Below are 24,866 nucleotides of genomic sequence, written 5' to 3'. Positions count from 1 at the left end.
GTCCTTTTTTCCAAGTTAGTTTTTTTTATTTTTGTATTTATTTATTTTTTATTGGTAACATGCCTCAGCCTTGTTCTTCGGCTAACTGGAAATTTTGATTTTTCTGGCGAGTCACTGGCAAATAGCATCTTCAGAAGGAATAGTGGAATTTGGGATCTTTGAAATCATGGCCATTTTCCTTGCTTTTCCTTAAGATAGCAAATCCACGACTATTATAGATCCCATTTTTAATCTCAGTACAGAAATCACTGAGCTCTTATTTTCAGGCACCAGAAGACTATTTTGAAATATTACCAACTCTTCAATAAAGGGAGATCTCCTTATCCCAAAGGTTTTAAAAATGGTATTTCCCCTTAATTATATCAAGACTATTTTTAGCATTAATTATTATTATTTTTTTTTTTTACAATTTTGAGCTCCCAATTTTTCTTCCTCTGTCCCTTCCCTCTCCTTTTCCTGAAATGTAGAACCTAGTTCCATCTTAGTCACAGTTGTGAAAGAAAAAAACAGATTAGAATGGAAAAGAAAAACATTAAAAAGAATGAAGTTATTAATGAATAAAAAAAAAGAATGCTTTATGTGTATTCAGCCTCTCAGTTCTTTATCAGGAGGCGGATAGCATTTTCCATGGTGAGTTCTTTGTTATTTGTGTTCCTGACAAGACCTGACTCACTCAGAGTTGATCATCACACAACGATGTTGCTGATATTGTACGTGCACAATTGTGCAATGTTTTTCTGGTGCTGCTCATTTCACTTTGTAGCAATTCATCTGAATCTTTTCAGGTTTTCCCTGTTCAGGAGTCTCCTTCTTCAAATCATAGGGAAAAGGAGAGAAAGAGTCACAAGAATCAGGTCATCAGAACCACTGTCTTCTAGGACCTGCAAAGACCGAGTGTGTTTAAAAACTTTTCAAAACCTGGCTTAAAAATTTCAGAATTAAAAGCTTAAAACCTTTTTCTCCCTGGTCGGCCCTTTGAAAATCTGGCAACTTATACATTTTGCATGTCATCCAAGAAGGATTTTTTTTTTTTTTGATGTGGGTGTGGATTATATTCCAGAAAAAGAGATGACAATATTCCATTTATTTCCAGTACATCAAGACTTTCTACAATGATACCTGGCAAAAAAGACAAGGTCGCTCGATAGATGATAATACCCTGATGCTGCTGTGGTCCCTGACCGTGTCAATCTTTGCCATTGGTGGCCTGGCAGGGACGATAATGGTGACTTTCATTGGAAAGATTCTTGGAAGGTAAGGATGCTTCTGTTTGTTCCTCCAACAAACTCCCAAAAGAGCCTATGGAGTCACAGCGTGTGACCTCTCCGCCTCGAAAACCATTCTGTGACGTGCCATGTTGGCAGGGGCTTTCATCCATGGCAAACGGCCGTGGGAAACATCATATCCTGGGCACTTTGTCATCCTGCATGGCCATATTTATACTGAGTAGGAGCAAACACCCATGTCCGTCGCAGAGGAAGTAGAAAAGTCCCAATAAAAAACCAAAATGCTGCTCCAAACTAACTTAACTTATATCTTGATACGCAGTGACTTCAATGTGAATATAATTACTTAGGAAGACATAAAAACGATATGCCCAGCTAGGTGGGGCAGTGGGTAGAGGACTGGCCCTGAAGTCAGGGGGACCTGAGCTCATATCTGGTCTCAACACTTAACACTTCCTAACTGTGGGACCCTGGGCAAGTCACTTGACCCCAATTGCCTCAGGAAAAAAAAAAAAAAGCTATGTTAGAAGATGAAGTCATTGAGAAGACTATCATATGAGAGATCACAGGTGTGTAGGGTACATGGATGTCTCACACTTATTCGTGCTGTTTTCAAAAAGTAAGTAAAAAAGCACTGTATATTGGGAGCTATCTACAGAATTCTCCCAAGACTTCATCCGGAGAGGCAGGAAACAAGTGGTTACTGATGGGAGAATCATTTCGAGACACTTGGTATGATTCCGGCAACTCCAGGCTGTGGACTCTGAGAAACGGAGCATGGGCAAAAGTAGAGACATGGATCACCTTTGGTTAGCCCACTTTTTAGAGGTAATTAGGCAATGTGACATAGTTGCTAATAGGATAACACTGATTTTAGACCACAGGCTCTTTTGCAAACTCTTACTGAAAGGAGACCGGAAGAAGAAAAGAAATATTGTCACATAAATAGTGAAAAATAGTTGAGAATAAAAAGAGCCTGTAAAAAGTGGAACATAAAATGCAGCTAAATCAGATTTTTTCCCTAGTGCATTTATAGAAGAAACTAGAGGACCATAAATAGATGTGAAATATAACAGACTATCGGCAGTTTTCTAACCATTTCTCCACTTATAACGATCAGAGAATCATTAAATATGGGCTCGGCTGTTTTGTTGGAGCAGCCGGGTGGTGCATTGGCCAGCTCTGAGGTTCTTCAACTTTTCCCCCTCATGACCCTCCTGACCGTTAGGGTTAGGGTCTGAATGGTCCTTGTCCGTACCCTTACCACACTCGCATTTTTACCCCTTCCCCTCTCAAATCTAAGCCGAGGTGTTTGTAACAGCATTTGGGCAAGCACGGTGCGAAGCCTACCTGTGGTGCGTTCAGAACGAGGCTGCAGGGAAGGCGCTCCGGCCACATGGGCAAGCACTGCCAGAAATAACTCCGGGTTATTAAGTGCTTGGTTTTGAATTAATTTTTGGTCAGAAACCTTTTACCCCCACATTCAGAGATATGACCCCAGATGGGGTCATGACCCATGGGTAAAGAGGCTCACTGAACTTGGAATCAGTAACCTCATCATCCTAAGTTCAAATCCAGTCTCAAACACTCCTCCTCCTTCCTCCTCCTCCTCCTCCTCCTCCTTCCTCCTCCTCCTCCTCCTCCCCCTTCCTCCTCTCTCCCTTCTCCTTCCTCCTCCTCCTCCTCGTCGTCCTCGTCGTCGTCATCGTCGTCGTCGTCGTCGTCATCGTCTCCTCCTCCTCCTCCTCCTCCTCCTCCTCCTCCTCCTCCTCCTCCTCCTCCTTCTTCTTTTTTTGGTGAGGCAATGGGGTTAAGTAACTTGCCACAGCTAGGAAGTGTTAAGAGTCTTAAATCACATTTGAACTCAGGTCCTCCTGACTTCAGGGCTGGTACTCTATACACTGCACCACCAAGCTGCCCCAGTCGGCTTCTTCTTAACAAGGGGGACACTTAATCTTTCCCCACTGGTAAGGCCAGCTCTGCCCTCTGCCATCACCACTAAGCAAACTCACTTCCTTTGAGCTTTTTTACTCCCTTCTTTCTTAAGTATTTCAGCAACTGGATCAAAGTCTTTCTCCCCTGGCCAAACCCTGTGCATCTCCTATAGCTCCAATATCCAAGGCCATCAGCCTCCCCTGCTCTCGTGCTCCATTTTCCTTTAGTTATCCATTAGCAAGGGTCCACACCGGACCACAGCACCTCTCCCAAGTACCATCTGGAACTAAGGCTGAACCATGAGCTTCCTGCCTCTGGTACAATCCAGTGTCCTGTTTTCTCCTCAGTCCTACTGACTAAGTCCTCCCTGGGACTCCCAGACTCTCAGTGCTTCTGCTGTGGAAGTCCCTCACCCCCGTTCTTGCCCCACTTCCTTCCAGTCATACTTGTGAATATATAGATATAGGTATATATAAATGTATAGATATAGAGAATTAGTTGAATGCTCCACTGCCCTTCACCGCAGATTCCCTCACTCCTAGATGTCACAGCACTCATTCCCTAACAGTTTTTATTGTTAAAGGAACCCTATTGCATGGGTTCTCTGCCAAGGTCTCACGACTCAAACCCTAGTGTTCTTTTGCCCACCCCACAGATTTGGGTCTGTTTCTAGTGGAATCATTCTTTCTGTTTTACAAAATTTGGCAAATAGGAAGCTTTTTTTATCTCCCTGTGTTCTGAGTCTATATGATTTTTCTTGGGTTAGAACCTGGTTTTTTTTTTACACCTTTGTGTGCTAGGAAGATAAAGCTCCTCTTAGTGTCTTTGTCTGTGTTGTGCTGAGTTGATCTGTGATCTATGTTTGTATAAATGCAAATCCAAACGTGTGTTTTTAATAAATCACCGTTTGCTTGACAGCAGGGGAGATAAGTGGGCAAAGCAGCTGGGCGGCCTGGTGGACAGCACTGGATGTGAGTCAGGAAAAGCTGAGAAGAAATACTGATTTGTACTTTTTCAAGCCCAATTTATACTCTTTCAGGCTGGGTGGTTCTGGGCAAGGCAGGTACTCTTGAGTTCCTCATCTACAGGGTGAGGGTAACAATAGCTCTCGCTTCCAGGATTGTTGGAAGGATAAATGAGGTTTTATATGCACGTATGTGCGTGCAGGAGCACACACACGTGTATGTAGTACATATATGCCCATGTGTGTGTATGCACACACAAGAACATGTAGACACTTGTATTTATGACCTATATGTGATACATGCTAGTCATATAGTCTACATATAATATGGCTTTGGAAACCTTAAAGTGCTTCACAAGTTATCATCATCATCATTCCCTCCTCTCTCAGGAGGCGCTGTCCCATTAGTTCCATTAGGTCATGTGCCCCTGAACCCTTGACCACTGCTGGAGTCCAGTCTGTCCACATGTCACGTCTACTTCTCCCAGAGTTCCCACAAGTAAGGCTCCCTTCGTGTTGGCTCTTTCCAGAATCCCAAACACAAAACCACAGACTTGCAGTCTTGCCAGGGCCCCCAGAGCTCCAAAGTGTGACGTGTTTTGGGACAGATATCTCGGCAGGGTGCAGTTTTTGTTGTGGCTCGGAGACCTCTGGCAAGTCATTGCTGCCTGAGAGCTCGGGGATAACTCAGGTCTTGGCACTTCTTCTTTTTGTCTGTCTGGAATTCCCGGAGAACTGACCCTTCTCTCTCTCCCTCCCCACACTCACCTTAAGAAGCCTGCCCAGTGCCCTGGCATCCTGCTCGTGCTGCTGGTCCTTTTTGTGGCGAGCAGCCTGGCTCTGTGGCCCGGGTTAGCAGTGAGATTATAGCGTGGAAAACTCCAGGACCAGAGTCACGGAGTTTCAGAACTGAAAGAGAAAGAAGTTCTCCATTCCAGTTCCCTGATTCTATTGATCCAGAAGACCAGCGAGATGAATAAATGGGCCCTTGTGTCCGAAGCAGAGCCGGGACTCTTGCTTTCTTTCACCTGATTCGTCGAGCACTTGCTCGGCACTAGAATGCAGAGAGGAGAGTGGAATACAACTCACGCTGCTTCTCTCTTTGTTTTAGGAAATACACGTTACTAGCCAACAACGCCTTCGCCATCTTGGCAGCCTTACTCATGGCTTGCTCCCAGAAGGCCGGGTCCTTTGAGATGCTGATTCTGGGGCGCTTCGTCATGGGCGTTGACGGAGGTAAGAGGGCCCTTGGTGCTGTTTCTTGTGCGAGCTGCAGACCGCGGGCCCGGCTCAGGTCTGTGCACTATCGCCTTGTAGAATGCTGTGCACAGAAAATGCTCTGTGACCTTCCCTGAGACAGGCGTTATGGTCCTGGAGATTAGAACACCGGGACCCCGTCTGGCCCAACCCTCATTGCACAGATGAGGAAGCAGTGATTCAGCTGAAGCGACTGGCTCACGGCTGAATCACTGGCCAGGCCAGAACTTCAGAGTCCCTACTCTTTCCCCTGCTTGTTATTGGGACTTGGAGGGAGAGGCCTGAGAAGAAGCTTGTTCAATCTGTGGCCGGCCTCAGGAGAAGCTTCAATAATGGCCGGAGGCGGTCTCCAGAGGCAGCCAGGCCTCAGCAGAAGAAGCCTTCCAAGCTGTAAAGTCCTTTGCTTTATCAGCTTTTTCAGTCATCCTAAAGCTTTGATATCCGAGTGTGCCTTAAGGCCGGAGGCTTCAGAAGGGATTTCTGCACTTCCCTTACAAGAGGACGAAAAGAAAGTCCCTTCTTTAAATGTGGGATTCTTCCCTTTGATTGGAATTTTAGGCCCAGCCAGTGACAAACTCTAGAGGCTGCTGACCAGGACAGCCGGGCCCTGGGGATCATTACTGTGGGTGGGGAGGCTCAGACCAGGAGCAGAGGCAGGATGTGGTCTCCACTTTCAGATGTTTGCAGAATGATTGTGCAGAAGAGGGAAGTGAGGGTGTTCTGTGGGGCTCCATAGGGCTAAACCAGAACCAGTCTGTCCCACGCAGGGGAGGGATTTAGCGTCAAGTAAAGGAAGAAGCCCTTTCTGGCTTCAGAACTGTTCCACGGTGCATCAAATATTTACAATATAACATACAAGAGTGTGGTATAGAATGTATGCAATAGTATAGTATGTATACAGTAGTATAATATAGAATACATATAATCATATAGTATAGTATAGAATATATACAGTCATATAGTATAGTATAGAATATATACAAAAGCATAACATAGCGTAGAATGTATGCAATAGTATAGTATGTATACAGTAGTATAATATAGAATACATATAATCATATAGTATAGTATAGAATATATACAGTCATATAGTATAGTATAGAATATATACAAAAGCATAACATAGCGTAGAATGTATGCAATAGTATAGTATGTATATAGTAGTATAACAGAATATATACAGTCATATAGTATAGTGTAGAATATATACAAAAGCATAATATAGCATAGAATGTATGCAATAGTATAATATGTATTATTGTATAGAATATATACAGTCATATAGAATATATTCTAGTATAGAATATATACAAAAGCATAATATAATATAGAATGTATGCAATAATATAATATGTATATAGTATAATATAGAATATCTATAATCATATAGTATAGTATAGAATATATGCAGTCATATAGTATAGTATAGAATATATACAGAAGCATAATATAGCGTAGAATGTATGCAATAGTATAATATGTATTATTGTATAGAATATATACAGTCTTATAGAATATATTCTAGTATAGAATATATACAAAAGCATAATATAGTGTAGAATGTATGCAATAATATAGTATGTATATAGTAGTATAACAGAATATATACAGTCATATAGTATAGTGTAGAATATATAGTCATATAGTATAGTATAGAATATATACAAAAGCATAATATAGTATAGAATGTATGCAATAATATAATATGTATATAGTATAATATATAATATCTATAATCATATAGTATAGTATAGAATATATGCAGTCATATAGTATAGTATAGAATATATACAAAAACATAATATAGTGTAGAATGTATGCAATAGTATAGTATGTATATAGTAGTATAACATAGAATATATACAATCATATAGTATAGTGTAGAATATATACAGAAGCATAATATAGTGTAGAATGTATGCAATAATATAGTATATATATAGTAGTATAACAGAATATATACAGTCATATAGTATAGTGTAGAATATATAGTCATATAGTATAGTATAGAATATATACAAAAGCATAATATAGTATAGAATGTATGCAATAATATAATATGTATATAGTATAATATAGAATATCTATAATCATATAGTATAGTATAGAATATATGCAGTCATATAGTATAGTATAGAATATATACAGAAGCATAATATAGCGTAGAATGTATGCAATAGTATAATATGTATTATTGTATAGAATATATACAGTCATATAGAATATATTCTAGTATAGAATATATACAAAAGCATAATATAGTATAGAATGTATGCAATAATATAATATGTATATAGTATAATATATAATATCTATAATCATATAGTATAGTATAGAATATATGCAGTCATATAGTATAGTATAGAATATATACAAAAACATAATATAGTGTAGAATGTATGCAATAGTATAGTATGTATATAGTAGTATAACATAGAATATATACAATCATATAGTATAGTGTAGAATATATACAGAAGCATAATATAGTGTAGAATGTATGCAATAATATAGTATATATATAGTAGTATAACAGAATATATACAGTCATATAGTATAGTGTAGAATATATAGTCATATAGTATAGTATAGAATATATACAAAAGCATAATATAGTATAGAATGTATGCAATAATATAATATGTATATAGTATAATATAGAATATCTATAATCATATAGTATAGTATAGAATATATGCAGTCATATAGTATAGTATAGAATATATACAAAAACATAATATAGTGTAGAATGTATGCAATAGTATAGTATGTATACAGTAGTATAACATAGAATATATACAATCATATAGTATAGTATAGAATATATACAAAAGCATAATATAGCATAGAATGTATGCAATAGTATAATATGTATTATTGTATAGAATATATACAGTCATATAGAATATATTCTAGTATAGAATATATACAAAAGCATAATATAGTGTAGAGTGTATGCAATAATATAGTATGTATATAGTAGTATAACAGAATATATACAGTCATATAGTATAGTGTAGAATATATAGTCATATAGTATAGTATAGAATATATACAAAAGCATAATATAGTATAGAATGTATGCAATAATATAATATGTATATAGTGTAATATAGAATATCTATAATCATATAGTATAGTATAGAATATATACAAAAGCATAATATAGCGTAGAATGTATGCAATAATATAGTATGTATATAGTAGTATAACATAGAATATATACAATCATATAGTATAGTGTAGAATATATACAAAAGCATAATATAGCATAGAATGTATGCAATAGTATAATATGTATTATTGTATAGAATATATACAGTCATATAGAATATATTCTAGTATAGAATATATACAAAAGCATAATATAGTATAGAATGTATGCAATAATATAATATGTATATAGTATAATATAGAATATCTATAATCATATAGTATAGTGTAGAATATATACAAAAGCATAATATAGCATAGAATGTATGCAATAGTATAATATGTATTATTGTATAGAATATATACAGTCATATAGAATATATTCTAGTATAGAATATATACAAAAGCATAATATAGTATAGAATGTATGCAATAATATAATATGTATGTAGTATAATATAGAATATCTATAATCATATAGTATAGTATAGAATATATACAAAAGCATAATATAGTATAGAATGTATGCAATAATATAATATGTATATAGTATAATATAGAATATCTATAATCATATAGTATAGTATAGAATATATACAAAAGCATAATATAGCATAGAATGTATGCAATAGTATAGTATGTATATAGTAGTATAACATAGAATATATACAATCATATAGTATAGTGTAGCATATATACAGTCATATAGTATAGTATAGAATATATACAAAAGCATAATATAGCATAGAATGCATGCAATAGTACAGTATGTATACAATAGTATTGTATAGAATGTATGCAGTAATATAGTGTATATACAATAGTATAGAATATGTGCAATTGTATGTGCACTAGTATCGTATAGGATATCTACAGTAGTGCAGTATAGATTCAGTAGTATAGATTGCTGCCCGGGGAGGTGGTGAGCTAACCATATCTTGGTGAAGGCTCCTGGGCTGTCTTAGATATAGAAGCACTTTCTAGATTTGATGGGAAGTTCAATCAATCAGTGGCTTCAAACTTAAATAGAAACGGCCACTTAGCTGTATGTAAGGATCCCTGGTGGGCCACATACTGAATGAGGAGACCACATATGAAGGTTACATTTCATCGTGTTTTTATTTTGTGAAGTATTTCCCCATCACAGTTTATTCTGATTCAGCCTCCTTAAGGAACATTGGCGGAGGCATCCGATCCTGTGAATTAGATGATCCTTAAGGCTCCTTTTTGAGTCCGATTGTCTCCTTCTGTTGTAACGGCCTCCTCCCGCATCCCCTCAAGCTTCTTACATAAAGCCTTTACCGTCTTGCTCAGAAACCTCTCTGTTTTGGGGACGTGTCTGCTTCTCCCACTTACACTGGGAGCTGTCGTTCTTCCTTCAGAAATACTTGGCTTAAAGATAGATGCGGTTGCAAAAGCAAAGATTCCAAACAAATACCCTGCCACGTATTGTTCCCAGGATGTGTTGATAAAGAACATGTGAAAGTAAGGGAAAGAGGCTGGAATATGAAACGATCATTCTTCTCCACTTCCAGAACACCTTCGGCTTTCATAGCTTTACACATCATGCTGTGAAGTCTGACTAAATCTCTGTGGAATGGAAGGAAGATCTTTCCCCGACAAATCAGGAAGTAAAGCTTTCTTTCCACATTGAGGCTGTTGGTCACATTCTAGGAGACTGGATCTAGGAATCACAGACTAAAGGTGGTCCCTTCTGCACCCCCCACCTGCATCATGAATCCCCCCCATAGCATCTCTCTACTTAACACTCACTGGGAGAAGGAATCCAGCCCAGTGGAAAGAACTTGAATTCCCATTTTGTGACTTAGAGCACGTCATCTTGGGAAGAGCCATTGGTGGCCAAGGTCTCTTAGCACAGACTCTTACGAAGTGATTGAACGAGGAGCCGATTCCATTACTAGATAACTGAACTAAAAGGGGCTGGAGAAGGAACTCCCCGACCGCTCCAGTATCTTTGCTGGGAAAATCCCACGCGGGGCTGAGAAGAGCCGGACATGACTGAATGACCATAGACATGAAGCAGCTTTCCTCCACTGAACAGAGATTTGCCTCTTTCCCCCTTTTCTAGGATTGGGAGCAGAACATGGAGGCTGGGTAGATGTTTTGGAGAAGGTTACAAAAGGCTCCCTGCTTTGCATCTGAGTGGAGCTGGATGTCCCATCCAGCGGGGCCCAGGGCCTTCTCCATCATTAATCATAGTTCTCTTCCACAGGCATCGCGCTCAGCGCCCTCCCCATGTACCTGAATGAAATCTCCCCCAAAGAGATCCGGGGGTCTCTGGGGCAGGTCACCGCCATATTCATTTGCATTGGAGTATTTACTGGTCAGCTCTTGGGTCTGCCTGAAATTCTGGGACAGGTAAGAGAAATATCTTTTCTTGGTCTTATTGGAAGTGCGTTGGGTACCAGCAAGGCAAAGGACTACCCAGGAGGCACCACGTTCCCATCATTCAAGAGCTTCAAGCAGGGATTGCATGAAGAGCTCTGAAAAACCCACCAGTTCGCACTTGTGCTTGTGCAGCAGTGGTGTGTGTGGTGGCCACAAACCCGTCACGGCCTTGGGCTAAGTCAGGCTGAGGGTGATGGGCGGGCCGCAGACCAACTGGGGAGTCGGGGAGGTCGGCCCCTCAGGTGCTCACTACCAAACTCCTTACCTCTCTTGGTTATCCATCCACTTGGCTTGGCTTGGCTACCCCAGGTTAGGGAGCCAGGTTAAAGAGCGCCAGGTTAAAGAGAGCGACGGCTGTCTGCAGTGGGCTTATAAAGGGCCTGTGAGGTCACACACACAGCCAATCAGTGAGAGAGTCGTCACCCATTACAATATGGCCAAGATCCCACCCACAGGGCAGTCGTAATATCCACAGAGATTACTTCTGGGCTACTCAATCTCCTGTTGCGCTGTGGCCGCCCATTTAAAGGGCCCTTACAGGCCCCAGCACGGGAGGACTTCATGGCAGAATGGGTGCAGGAGAAGAAGCCGCTCCATGCCATGAAGAAGAACCGTGGATCAGACGTCCAAGACCCAGGGTCATCGCCTGCATCCTGGGTCATCCCCAGTCACCTGACTTCTGAAACTGGACTTTGATGAGTCTGGAAGAGGGAGTGAGTGAGACTGATGACTGAACCTCCCTTCCTAGCCAGTCTACACACAAGTGAAGAAGTCGCCTGTGATGTCATGGAGCAGAGCGTGTATGGGATGCTGAAGGCACCTTGCTGATCCCCATTAAAGTCTCAACTCTGAGGTCACAAGCTTCTTTCAGAAGGGAGGAGTGCTGGTCACGGGGGCTGAGGGAGAGATGACGTGATCCAAGGGCTGCATTAAACTAGCAAATAACAAGTGGGTGTGAGCACAATTACTCATGGCACCTCTTCCTGAGGAAGTTAGCAGCTGACAGGGGGCTCCTCAATGGGGAAAGGCTGAGCAGGGGGTGGCAGATGGAGGGAGAGGATCCTGTCTGACGTAAGCAAGAGGGACGCTTCGGGGAAAGCCAGGGAGATGTGTATAAATTCATGGCTACTAATGTGAGGAAAACCCAGGACAATTTCCACGATGGCAGTGAGGACAGATGTCTCTGAAAGACTTAAGAACCCTGATTGGCGCCCCAGGGCACAGTCCCCCTGCCCTCCCCCTCCCATACACAGAAGTGACCTGGCTTCTTGGGACATGGCTACCAGCTCTGGAAAGGGTTTGGGGCTGGGATTGAGGGTATCATGATGTGCCTTGTGGCCAAAGACAAGCCAAAGCAAGCTTGAATGGGCTCACCACCACCGTGACTTAAAGATGGACTACTGAGGTCTAGAAGGCCCAAAAGCTGGGTGCGGGGAAGGAAAGCAGAGCCCTGAAAGGGGAACATATCGGAGGCTGGATGCAGGGGGACGGATCCCGCTCTGTCAAGGGCTTGTTTGGGTTCCCTTGGGTCTCTGCCCTAATCTAGGAGTTGGTAATGGAGAGGGGAGCCCCTCGGGTGGGCTCTTATGACTGTCTTTGGGGAAGTTGTGAGACATGCTGCTCCTGAGAGCGGTGTGCCCTCCTCCCTCCCTGAGAGCATACTTGCTCTGTGTCCTTCATCCATCTCAGCGTGTTTTCCTTTGGATCTTACCCTGCTCAGACAGGGGAACATCGCCCTTGATCTGAAGGGGGAGCAGCCGAGGGAAGGGCTTTCTCCCATGCCCTCGTCCTGGAAAGCTTCCCAGTTCTATCAAACCTCTTCATTCCTTGCAAGCAGTTCGCTCTGACTGTTACTTTGGGGCCCCTTGAAAAGCCTGTGCATGCAGCTCCAGCTTCTCAGTTAGTCCTGTTTGGAAACTTCCAGGCGTGACTTCCAAGGATTCGGATCCCTTTAGAAGACCTCACCTGGAGAAAGACAGGCCCAAAGGAGAAGCGCGCTGTAGACTGCCATCAGGCAGGATTTCCTAATTCTAAAGGCTCGACTTCCCTTTCATGTTTGAGAACATGACCAGCCACAGTTGTTTAAAAGGGATCACTGATCCAGTCAGCACTTACGGTGTCTCTGCTCTAAGAAAATGAGGTATCCCTGTATTGCTAACAGACTAGTTGAGATTTCTATTACCCTGTGATAAATTTGGTTTAGGTTTTGTGCCTAATGTGGAGAAGAAGCCATGGATAGAGAGAATTATTGAAGGAACTGGCAGTCATCTGGAGGAGAGAAGGAACATTTTTAAAGCTAGATGACAACATTTAGTGTTCAAAAGTTGGTTAGAACATATTATATTGGAGTGTGGCTGATTTCAGATACATGACGACCTAGACTGTAAAGTACTTGAGGACAGAGGACTCTATCTTCCTTATCCTTCTTTTTCATTGAGTACATTGATCTCCATAAAGAAAGTAATTAGTGTAAGATGGTTGAATGTGAGAACTCATATCATTCAATGGGGAGTTGATAAACAAATCAAAGTAGGTGATGACAGTCGTCTTATAGAATTACAGAAATGTGAGAATGCTTTGGAAGATCAGATACACACCCAAGTAGGAAGATATCTATATCTATAGCTCTATAGCTCTACAGATATAGAAAGATAGCGAGAGAGATACTGATAGAGATAGAGATATACACACATTCATGTTTAGAAGCTAAGTGACTTGCCCAGGCTCACCCTACAGTCAGTATGTTCCAGGGGTAAGACACAAATGCAGCTCTTCCTAGTTTATTCTCTCATCATCTTTTCCCTGGACTCTTGCAATAACCTCCTAACTCCCTGCTTCAAACCTCGCGTTACTCATAACCATCCTCTGCGTAGCTGCCAAAATAGTTTTCCCAAAGCTCAGGTCTGACCAAGTCACCATCCTCCATCCTACTCAGTAAATTGCATTAGCTCCCTGTTACCTCAAAGATCAAATCTAAACACTTTTGTTTGGCATTTAAGCCCCTTCACAAACTGGTCCTCTTCAACCTTTCCATTGATGTGCAGAATTTCCCCCTCCATTCCTTGGCTGTCTGGCCATTTTGACCTGTTTCTTTTTAATAAAACATGGTGGCTACAGCTCCCATTTCCCTGGCTTTGCAAAGGCCGTGTCCCCTGACTTCCCTGCTGCTTTCCTTAAGCCTCCCGAAATCCTGGTTTCCTTCACGAATGACCTTGAGTGAGCTCTCTCAGGTACCTGTAATCCAAGCAGCCTCCCACCTTTCTTGTTTTTGATTTATTTTTTTGATTCCGATTCTGTATCAGAGACTTTTCTTCTTCATTCAAATTTAAGATCATTGGGATTGATACCTCTGTGTGTAGAAGTTGTTTCCCTCCTCAGAGGTAAGGTCACAATGACACTCCTTCACATGGAGGGATTGTCGTCCGTAGAGCATAAGGTCATTGGGAATGATGTCTCTGTGTGTAGAGGTTGCCTCCCTCCTCAGAGGTAAGGTCATGATGATGGATGACCCTTTCACATGGAGGGATTGTTGTCAGTGGAACTTAAGTCTCTGGGATAAAGACTTCTGCTTTGGTTGTGGAAGCCCCAGGGCTTGGTGAAGTGCCTGACACTTAGTAAGCACTTACTGTTTTTGTAGACTGGCCACTCTTCCTGATTCAAAGCCAGGCATTCTAACCACTGGGCAATGTTGTCTCTCCATAAAGCGTAGCTATTTGTACTCCATTTCTTGGTGATTTGGGAGGAATTTGTTTCTAGTCTTATATTTCTGGAGTGGGAGTCAGTTACAAATATTACAAAATCAAATACTACTTTTTAACTTCACCTGACAGGTACAAAATAAACACCATGATTAACTGGGTTTTAAAAATAGGCCTTGTCTGAGTGAAAACTCAGAGGAAAAAGGTCTTCAAGTCTATCTCTTTGGTTTTGATGAAAAAAAAAAAACAAACAAAACCTCTTAAACTTTGTTTTAGATACAAAAAGTTTAAAAACACCACATGGGTGACACACATAAAAATAAGTTTCTTTTCCTCCTCATTGGTATAAAAATACATTTTAAAGTCAGCCAAAACAACTTTTCACCTTCAAGAATAAATTATGAAATTCTGACTTGAAAGCTGAGTGTTTTGTATTTAGGATTTTTTTTAGCTATCTTTCCTCACTGGTGCAATCTGAATAGACTCCATTAGGTTCCACCAGATTTCTCCATCTTTAATCTCTTTTCTGGCCCTGGGCTAGTCATTTCATCTTCTGTTCCTTGTTTTCCCATCTATAATGAGTGAGTTAGGCTAGGAAATCTGTAATTACTTTTTTGACGGCAGCCCTCTATTGTCTCTGAAGGTCCTTTTCCTTCATGACATTTTATGGGCTTCTAGCGCCAACTTTCTCTGAACTATGAACTCTGACCTCTTCTGTTCCTTAGAGTCTATTCTGTTCCATTTTCTTGTTCTCTTACTTGGACGTGGGTGAGCTGACAGGAATTCTACCCACATGCCCACCACAGGAACCAAGGACTTTGGGAAAGAACATTTCTCCTCACTCTCTAGTTCTTCTTCTGACTGACAGGTCCAAAAGGCTCCTCCACAGCCTCCTTCACCTCCAAGGAGGGCAGCTGGCCTGGTGCCTGCTCCTCAGAAAGAACGGGGAGGGAGAACAAGCCCCACAATGAACCCTCACGGTGCTGGGCAGTCTCCCAACCTCGTGTGTGTGTGTGTGTGTGTGTGTGTGTGTGTGTGTACAGACCCCCCCCCCCACAACATACATAGCTACTTGTGCACATAGTCCATGTGGCTGAGCCACTCATCCCTGTCCTGCTCTGGAGGACCCCAGGGACCACAGCCTGTTTCGAGGGCTTTCTTGGCAGAGGGACGGGACCATTTCCTTCTCCAGCTTGTTTCACAGATGAGAAAACTCGGGCAGAAAGGACCAGCAGCTTGGCTGGGACCTGGGCGTCTGAGGTCGTGTTTGGGCTCAGTCCTTCCCAACTCCAGGCCTGGGGCTCTGCCAGCTGAGCCACCTTGCCTCCTTCATGTACACAAATGTGGGCATGTACAAAGTCCGTGTAGGTAGCAGAGGATAATGATTCCTCTTATTGGCCCTAGAGGGCAGAACTATGAACATCTGTTGTGATTTATGGAGATATTTTCACTCTTTAAAATAGTTTCTAACCTGGGACCTGTCCATGCTGTAGGAAGGGTTAGTGCCCATGAGCCTAGCTCTTTCCCACTGCGCTCATAATGCATATAATTTTCACTGACAATAAAGGGAAGACTCTTTCCTTACTCTCGGCCATGCTCATTCCCTCTCTCCAAGCTGGGGTGCAGGGACAATCTGTTCTCGTTCTTTTATCCCACAGTGCTGTGCGCATTGGAGGGTATTGAACCAGAATGTGGGAAGAACTGTATTTAGTTACACTATTGAACTTTCTCAGTCTCCCTCCATCCGATTCCCGGGGAATTTGGGGAGGTAGTGTGAAATTAGCTTCAATAAACTGCTTTCTCAAATTTGTGGGATAATAAAGTAGAGAGTGGGCTGCTGGGTTCAAGAAGAACTTAAAATGAGAGATTTTCATTTGAACTCCTTCTGGGTTTATAATGTCTGAGCCTCAATCCTAAGAGAGGCCGCTTATCTCCAAGGGATGAAAATCGTGCTGCTTTTATTTTCTGGCTTCAGTCACGTTTCATCTTCAAAGTGAAAGACAATTGAGCTTAAAAATAAGTTTTTAAAAGACGAAACAGAGACTAGATCAAAACTGATTCTCGCCTTCCTTAGAACTTCTATAGGCAGAGGAAGCTGAGTGAGGAGCCTTTTGGATATGGCAGTCAGAAGATGAACTTGAGAAAAAATTGGCTTGAATTAAAACATAGATTATAGTAGTTAAACATTCATGTCAGACTTTATGCTGGCAAAGTTTTTATAAATCATTTTCATTATATATATATATATATATATATATTATATATATATATATATATATATATATGAAATTTAAGAGGATAGAAACTAAAAAGAGAATCAATAACACTTTTAAGCAAAAGATTGAGATGTGATAAAAAGTAAAGTCTTGACAAGGGCTCAAAAAGTCAGTTTTTATGTGCACAGGTGAAAAATCAGTATCGAACTAGCTGGTATCATTTCTCCATCGGGGTCCTAAAATGTAACAGAGATTAGGGATATCACTGGATCTAAAGAAAACTGTGCTGTAGAATGAATGCAAACCAAGGGCAAGACCAGGTCGGAAGGCAAAGTTTCTCAGAAACACCAGAATCCAAAGGCTGTGTTGGAAGTAAGGAAGCTGGCAACAAAGCACATTTCCAGGCAAGCAGGGCTCTGTGAGATCCAGTAGAATTAGCAGAATTGGAATTGGTCCAACATTCTCTGCTTCCCAAAGCTTTGCCTCTCCCGATGGAGACACGTCCTTTATGGTCTTGCATTAATTGAAAATCTTGGGGTGATTCAGGTTAGGGTACCGTGTGTACCAGTGGGGCTGTGAGCATCAACACAGGGGTGTCCCGCAGAGGAAATGAGCTAGGAGAGATGCTTACGTGATGGCCAAAATAGGTCGCTTTTTGACCTTGCAATTTAGGAAGGAGAACTTTCCCATATATTGCCTCAGTAATAGAATTCACAGTTGGGTGAATGAGTGTGAGTGGATAGACCATGTACAGTGCTCTATCTTAAGTGTTGGGAATACAGATAGAAAAGTGAGACAGTCTCTACCTTCAGAGGGCTTCTAATAGCAGGGGCAAATCACTTGGGAAGTATCAGCTGCAAGTCAGAAGGAAGGATCCTGGGAGCTGTAGGATATGACAGCAAAGCAGAAGGAAAGGATGCTTTTTTCCTCTTTCTTTAAATAAATTTTTATTGTTTTGTTAAATTACTATAGTTTCACATAGTATTGCACTCCCTTTCCTTCCCAGAGAACTGTTTGATATGATAAATATTTTAAAGGCAAAGAAGAAATAAAAGGAAAAAATATAACTGAAAATATGTGCAAAATGTAACCTTTGGAGACCTCCTGTAGCAGGGAGAAGAGGTGGGTATCTTCTCTCCTATCTCTTTTTTGGAACCGGTAATGTTCTTTTCTCTAAATTGTAATCCTTCTCTGGGAGCAGGTTTCTTGGGGAGCTTCTGGAGGCAGCCAGGAGTTAAAGTCCAGATCCTTTATTGTGTCTTTCAAAGTTCTGAATCTTTTCCTGGGCCCGGTTAGCTTTAATAGAGGCCTAGTTCTCTCCATGGTTCCCGAGAGCTCTTGTCTGAAGCACAAAGGTGGAAGTTGGAATGCATGTGACTCTGCCTCCAAGAGTGTGGGATTGTAGGTTTCTGTAGGCGTGTGAATCTCCCGGAAGTCAATCCTAGTTGTGAATCTCCTGGAGCTTCCAGTGGGCTTGTCCTTTTAAAGGTGTGAACTCTTGAAAGGTGTGAAAGATGTGAACTCTGAACTAGAGAACTGTTACCATGCTAAATTAGACAACCAGCTTAGCACCTTGTAAGAACCTAACAGGAACCTTTTTGATTTGCATATGATTGTTCCTTTATATTGTTGTGGTCATCGTGTATTATTACTTTCTTGGTTCTTCATGTTTAACTGATCAGACATCATTTCTTACAGCACAGTAATATTCTATTTAACTTATGTAGCATCATTTGTTCCCCAATTGGTGGTCATCTGTTTTGCAATTCCCTAATTAATAAATTTGTTTCTAATTCTTTGCATTCACAAAAAAGTGCTGCTATAAATATTGTGGTGTACACAGGGACTTTATATTGATAACTTTCTTGGAGTATAAGTCCAATAGTGAAATCTCTGGGTCAAAGAGTATGGACATTTTAGTCAATTGATTTACATAATTATTGTTTCTCCAAATGTCCCATTCCTTAATCTCCTGTCCACTGGCAAAATCTTACCAGTTTCTGATGCCAAACCATTTGACAGTGATGGAAAGAACTGTCCTTTCTGGGGCTTCAGTAATGTCGGCTCTGTCTCTGCAAAGGTTGTTTCCCTGGGATGATGACTGAGAGCTCTGGGCTGGGACATTGCTGCTCTAAAGGCTTTGGGATCCAAAGGATCTCTTCTGGGTCTGAGGGCAAGAGGTGCGCCTTCTCTCGGCTGCCTTTCCTACTCTCTCTGGCAACTGGCCCAGCTTTGGCGAGGATAGCTGGCCGCTTGCCTCCCTGGCTTACAGAGGTGAGAGCTGGACTGCTTCCAGCAGCTCTGGTGGTCTAGAGGTTTTTGCCATTCCCATGGTCTTCATGTCTTCCTGCCTGTTGGTAAATAAAAAAATTTAAAGGCTCTAATTTGCCTTTAATTTGGGATTTACAATGGACTAAAAATGTGTTTCTGGAAAATCATATTCCCTTTCTGATTCTCAGTTTCCTTCTTTGTAAAGTCTTCCACTGTGTATCTCAAAAGTTTGTTCTGAAAACTAAATGTGATCGTCTATGGTAAACTATTTTACAATGATAAAGTCTATGTCTGCATTGACATAGACCTGGGATTTGAAATATCATTCAACTCTTATTTTATGAGGGAAGAAACTCAGGTTTAGAAAAGTGCTTAGTCCGTGATAATTTAATTTTAAAAAAGATTTGGGCTCTAAAAAAACCATTCCTTTCTCCTCCCACTGAGCCAGTCAGGGTTACAATCTCTCCTTTCCTTACAGCCTCTGTCTCACTCTTTCTCTTCCAGTTGGAGGATGAAGTTATGCCTAAGGCACCTAAATTGTGTTCAAAGTGACTTAACTTGGCTGTAAGAAATACATTTTAGCCTAGGACTGAAATGATCCTTGATTCGCTTGAATTACCTCTCTGCTAGGCTGAGCAGTTTAAGTGATTCTTAAAAAACTTAAGTCCCCAGTTAGGAAAATTTCTACCATTTGGACAGAGCCCCTAGTTAGACTATGTATATTTTCCACATATTCACTGATTTCCACTATCTTCCCTTTTCCTGGCACGGAATGCATACATACACACATGCAAAACACATTAGTCCTGATCAATCATGGGTTTTTAAATAAATGGAAAGCCCTTTCAAAGATTCACATTGAATCAGAAGTCAAAATAAACTTGAATGATACACAAAGTTAGCCATAAATTTACTGTTTGCAGTTGGTTTAAAATGGATAAAGGGAGAATTTTGACACATCACCAGTTCCAGCTTATGCTTGGGAAGAAATAGGTTAATTAGCCACACTTCTCCACTGCATTACTTTTTTTTTTTTCTTCTTTTTTTAGGTTCTCAACATTCATTTTTTGAAATAAAATTTTAAGTTCCATTTTTTTCTTTATTTCTTCCTTTCAATCCTTTCCCAAGCTGGCAAGCAATCTGATATAAATTATATGGTTCAATTATGTAAACATATTTCCATATTAGTCATGTTATGAAAGAAGAGAGGGAGCCACCAAAAAAAAAGGGAACAGTCTGTTTCAATCTGCCTTCAGACTCCATAGTTCTTTCTCGGGACATGGACAGCATTTTCCGTCATGAGTCTGGGAACTTGTGAAAGTCCAGGTTAGGGGCAGCTAGGGGGCGCAGTGGATAGAACACCAGCCCTGAATTCAGGAGGACCCGTTCAAATCTGGTCTCAGACACTTAACACTTCCTAGCTGTGTGACCCTGGGCAAGTCACTTAACCCCAGCCTCAGGGAAAAAAAAAGTCCAGGTTAATTCCTTGGAGGCCTCAGGATCAGTCAGAGTCAGGATCAGCAAAAGTCTTTGGTCTTTAGGGGGAGAAGTGAAGGGGATCGCTCATGCTCTCCATCACTAGACCTCCCTTCTCCTTGTTCTCCAAAGTGACTCTGGCTTGTCTTACTCCACCCCTCAGTCCCTCCTACAATTCTCTGTATACACCAAAAAATTGGGCCAGCACAGAATTGTGAGAAGGGCCATTTCCCAAGCATAAGCTAATGGAGTATTGTCCAATGGGTAATTAGCCGTAAGTGCTCAGTGTCTGATTCCAGTGCACCTATTCAGAGTTTCAGACCTGTACAGGAACTCTGTGGGACCAGTGCTTTGCTGAGAAGAGCTAAGTCGGTTAACCAGTCAGCGTGCAGTGGAGCTGTTACTGTGTTCAGACTTCTGGTTCTGCCCGCTGGACTCATCAGTTCACGGGGGTCTTCCCAGGTTTTTCTGAAATCCTCCTGCTCATCATCTCTCACAGAATAGTGGTGTTCCAGCCACCACATATCAAGGCTTGGTCAGCCCTCCCCCGAGGTGGATGGGCATCTCCTCCATTTCCAGCTCTTTGCCAACACATAAAGAGGTGCTATAAACATTTTTATACACGTAGTAGTAGGCCTTTTGGCCTTTTTTTTTATGATCTCTTTGGGACACAAACTTGGGAGTGACATTTCTGGATCAAAGGATATGATTACCCTTTGGCCACGCTCCATAGTGTTTTACCAACATAGTTACCAGTTCGTAACTGCACCGATGATGCATTAATGCCGGATTCCTTTTAGCAGATTGATTAGAGAGCCAGAGGAACTCCTTCCACCTCAGTGTTCCTTGCCTTAGGCTCTGGTCATTGCCTCTGTCAGACTAAGACCTACTGAAGAAAGGTCAAGATGTTTCCTGCATTCAGGGCCATCTCGAGTCTGTCTCTGTATCTTGCCACCAAATAGCTTGAGAGGAGAGGGAGAGGCTGGGGACTTTGCACAGCCCTCCCTCACTTAATTCCAGGTGCCTTGCATTTCTTCGCATCCCCCCATGACATCTTGGTCCTCTTTTGAGAACAAAGGACAACATCACTGTAGGTATATGAGCCAGATATCCTGTATCGCACCAGTACTGCTGCCCTCTAGCTTCTGGCTTCTTATTTCTCTGGAAGATTCATCATAGTCTGCCACAAATTCTGACTTTTCTCAGATTTCCTGTTTCACTGAAAAGAGTAACTTCCAAAATCCAGCCTCCATGAGCCTACTGTCCCCAAGCTCAAAGATCACGAGGGCTTCAGGCCCTTCCAAGACTGGAAAGACTAGGTTTTAACAATTTTATTAAATTATTAATGAGGAATCAAACTCTAGCTTTCAGCACATCCAAGCCAAGTGGAGGGTTACATAATACAATGTTTCATGGGAGCATCTAAGTCTGTAGTTTCTCTGGATTCATTTTAGCCTAGAAATATTTTGTTTTGTTTTGTGTCAAGACTGTGAAAAGAAATGCAATCAGCCCTGAAGAATCCAACATCATTTCTGTCCTTTGAAAATGATTTTCATACTCCAGTGATTTGTGAATACTTGTTTTATTTCCCTGAGGCATTAAACATCAACTTTCTTAGTCATGACCCAATTTTTCAGCAGTGAAAAATGTGTCTTCATCTGGGTCAAAAGCTGTTAACCCTGACAGCTTCCTCTGAAGTAAAATATTCTTCCTTTGAGTTATAACTCTATATTAATTGCTATAAATATTAGAATTTTGCCTGTAGTCGGTTTGGCTTTTTAGTGTTACCATAAACAGAAAGGCAGAATCGTTGGATTGTGGGAACAGAAGGTGGCAGCTGCTGCGAGGAAGCCTTTGTGTCTGCCTAAACTTGCTGCTAGAAAGCTTCTTATAATACTGGGAAGCTCTAGATAATTCAGAAAGTCAGTAGCAGTAATGGTTTTTTTGTTTTTTTATTTTTTGTTTACAAATCCTACTTCCTCTATTTTACCCTCTCACATGTACCTATGTCAGTTTTTGGCCCCCTGACAGCCAATGGTCATAGTATCCTATATTTAGAAAAATATATGCTTCTATTGCCAGTTTCGCTGAGAAGGTAACCAGGGTTAATTCAGAAAGCAGATTTTTTTTCTCTCGAAAATTAGGAGAAAGAAGAAAAACTAAGTGTTGGGGGTAAAGGGAAGAGGAGCTGCCAGTTATATGTTATAGGGAAAGAGAGGAATTCAAAAACATGTAGCAGAGGTAAGCCATGAGAAAATACATGAATCGGGCTCCAGTTGGCCTTCTGGCTGAAGCACAGTTATCAACACAAGAAAATGTTGGGGCTACATTGGGTCCCTGCTATAAAAAAAGATAATGAATTTCCAATGTGCTTGCACACATTCTAGCACATTTTAATGTTTTTCCTAGCCAACAACTTAAGGCAGAAAGAACTCTTTTTAAATCCTTGAGTCATGGACTGCACCACTAGAATTAGGAACAGGATCCTTATTCTTGAATATTGATGTTTTTCTTTACTGAGCATATTGGCTATATTATATTCAGTGATGGAATATGGGAAGTAGGGAGGCATTCAGAACATTCAGTTCTTCAAAAATGTGAATGATTTCTAACCTCATCAAGCATTGATTAAGTGTCTCCTATGTGCCAGGCACTGTGCTAAGCACTGGGAATACAGAGAAAGGCAAAAACAGTCCCTGATCTCAAGCAGCTCAGTTTGGGAGTGGGGGGGAGTGTTACAAGTCCCCCAACTGTCACCAAGGAGAAAGACGCTTTTCAAGGCCGTCTGTGAAACGGAGGCGCCCAGAGCTTAACTGTCCTGCTCGGATCACGTGCCTCGGGTGGCAGCACTGGGGCGACTCAGCTCTGGGGAGGGCGGCCTCTCTTTTCCTGCATGCTAAGAGTTTGAGGAGGGCAAAGTGGACCTAGTGCCTGGAGTCGGGAAGCCTCACGTCCCCACGTCCAGACGCTCGTGGCTGCTAGTTGGGTGACCCAGGGCAAGGCACTTCATCTAGTGTGCCTCAGTTTCCTCATCTGTAAAATGAGTTGGAGAATAATACCCTCCAGGATCTCTGCCAAGAAAACTCCAAATGGGGTCTTGACTGAAATGACGGAACAGCAGCAAAGCAATATTTGCCTATAAATATTCTCTGTTGGCTTTCCTTTGCTTTAGCATTGTGTTACTCAAAGCTCTAAATCTCTGATTTTATGACTCTGAAGCTACTCCCCCTTCTTCCCCAGGATTTTGCTCTAGGTTTCTTTGAATGTAAGACTAAAGGAAAGATGAAAAGGCTCTTTTTATCTCTTTCCATTCGGATAGTTCAACAATGATCTAGCTAAAATTGGAGCCTGGGAATCCTCTTAAATTGACAAAATGTTGAATTCTGGGTAAAAAATTGATCAGAACAGGCAAGGAGACATTTTTGGTTTTTGAAAAAACAAAAACAAAAACAAAAACAAATAAGGCCCTCGTAACAAAGAATGCAAGATCCCAATCTGGCATATGTTCTCTTATTCCTGATACTGCCTTTTGATTGACATTCATTTGTTCCTTTAATACCCAAAATAGAGAATTTTTTGTTCGATCTTCTCAATCATTTCTGACTCTTGGTGATCCCACTGGGGTGTTCTTGGCAAAGATGAGGGAGTAATTTTCCTTTTCCTTTTCCAGCTCAGTTTACAGATTGGGAAACTGAAGCAAACAGGATGAAGTGACTTGCCCAACAGTAATTGTCTGAGGCTGGATTTGAACTCAGGGTTTCCTGACCCCAGGCCTACCGCTCGATCCACTGCCAGCTTGCTGTCCCATCTGTTAGTGAAGGAAGCTGGGTAGCATGTATTAATAATACAACGATTCTTCTAAGACAGTTGTCTGAAGGGTTGCAAACAATTGAAGTTTACTGGAGCGCTGTTCAGTTTACTGAACTGGAGTGGAGCCCATTGAAACAGGAGTGCAGAGGTCCCTCTGTATCAGCCTGATGAGTCTTAGGTATCCCATTCAGATTCCCCACACTGCCCAGGAAGAGAGGCCGGATAGTGTCTGCTCGGCGATGGCCATTTGTGGAAGTTAAGATTCTTTTCAACTCAGTTTTGAAAAATGAAAGTTAAACTTTTTTCACATGTAATGGAGAAATCTTTGGTAAAATAAACTTTAAAATATTTAAAAAACCCTTTCCAACCCATGCTTATAATGTATCTTTTGTTGAGACAACTCCACTCTGGTCTCAGTGGACCACCTGATGTTTCAGGCGAAAATTAACCA

General features: G+C 41.3%; 1 protein-coding gene across 3 annotated transcripts in view; it reads left to right on the top strand.

Moving 5' to 3' along the window:
• The window catches only part of SLC2A9 (solute carrier family 2 member 9), a 179,535-nt gene that overhangs the window by 24,139 nt on the left and 130,530 nt on the right, over positions 1 to 24,866 (top strand). For all 3 annotated transcript variants that reach the window (XM_074276072.1, XM_074276073.1, XM_074276070.1), the window contains 3 exons: positions 1,094 to 1,254; positions 5,237 to 5,361; positions 10,769 to 10,914. In XM_074276072.1, the coding sequence (XP_074132173.1) occupies positions 1,094 to 1,254; positions 5,237 to 5,361; positions 10,769 to 10,914 (432 nt within the window). The remainder of the gene's footprint in view (positions 1 to 1,093; positions 1,255 to 5,236; positions 5,362 to 10,768; positions 10,915 to 24,866) is intronic.

This window comes from Sminthopsis crassicaudata, chromosome 6, assembly GCF_048593235.1.
Source record: "Sminthopsis crassicaudata isolate SCR6 chromosome 6, ASM4859323v1, whole genome shotgun sequence".
Classification (NCBI taxonomy): Eukaryota; Metazoa; Chordata; class Mammalia; order Dasyuromorphia; family Dasyuridae; genus Sminthopsis; species Sminthopsis crassicaudata.
Note: the sequence above shows the minus strand (reverse complement) of the source record. Positions and strands in the feature narration are given on the sequence as shown.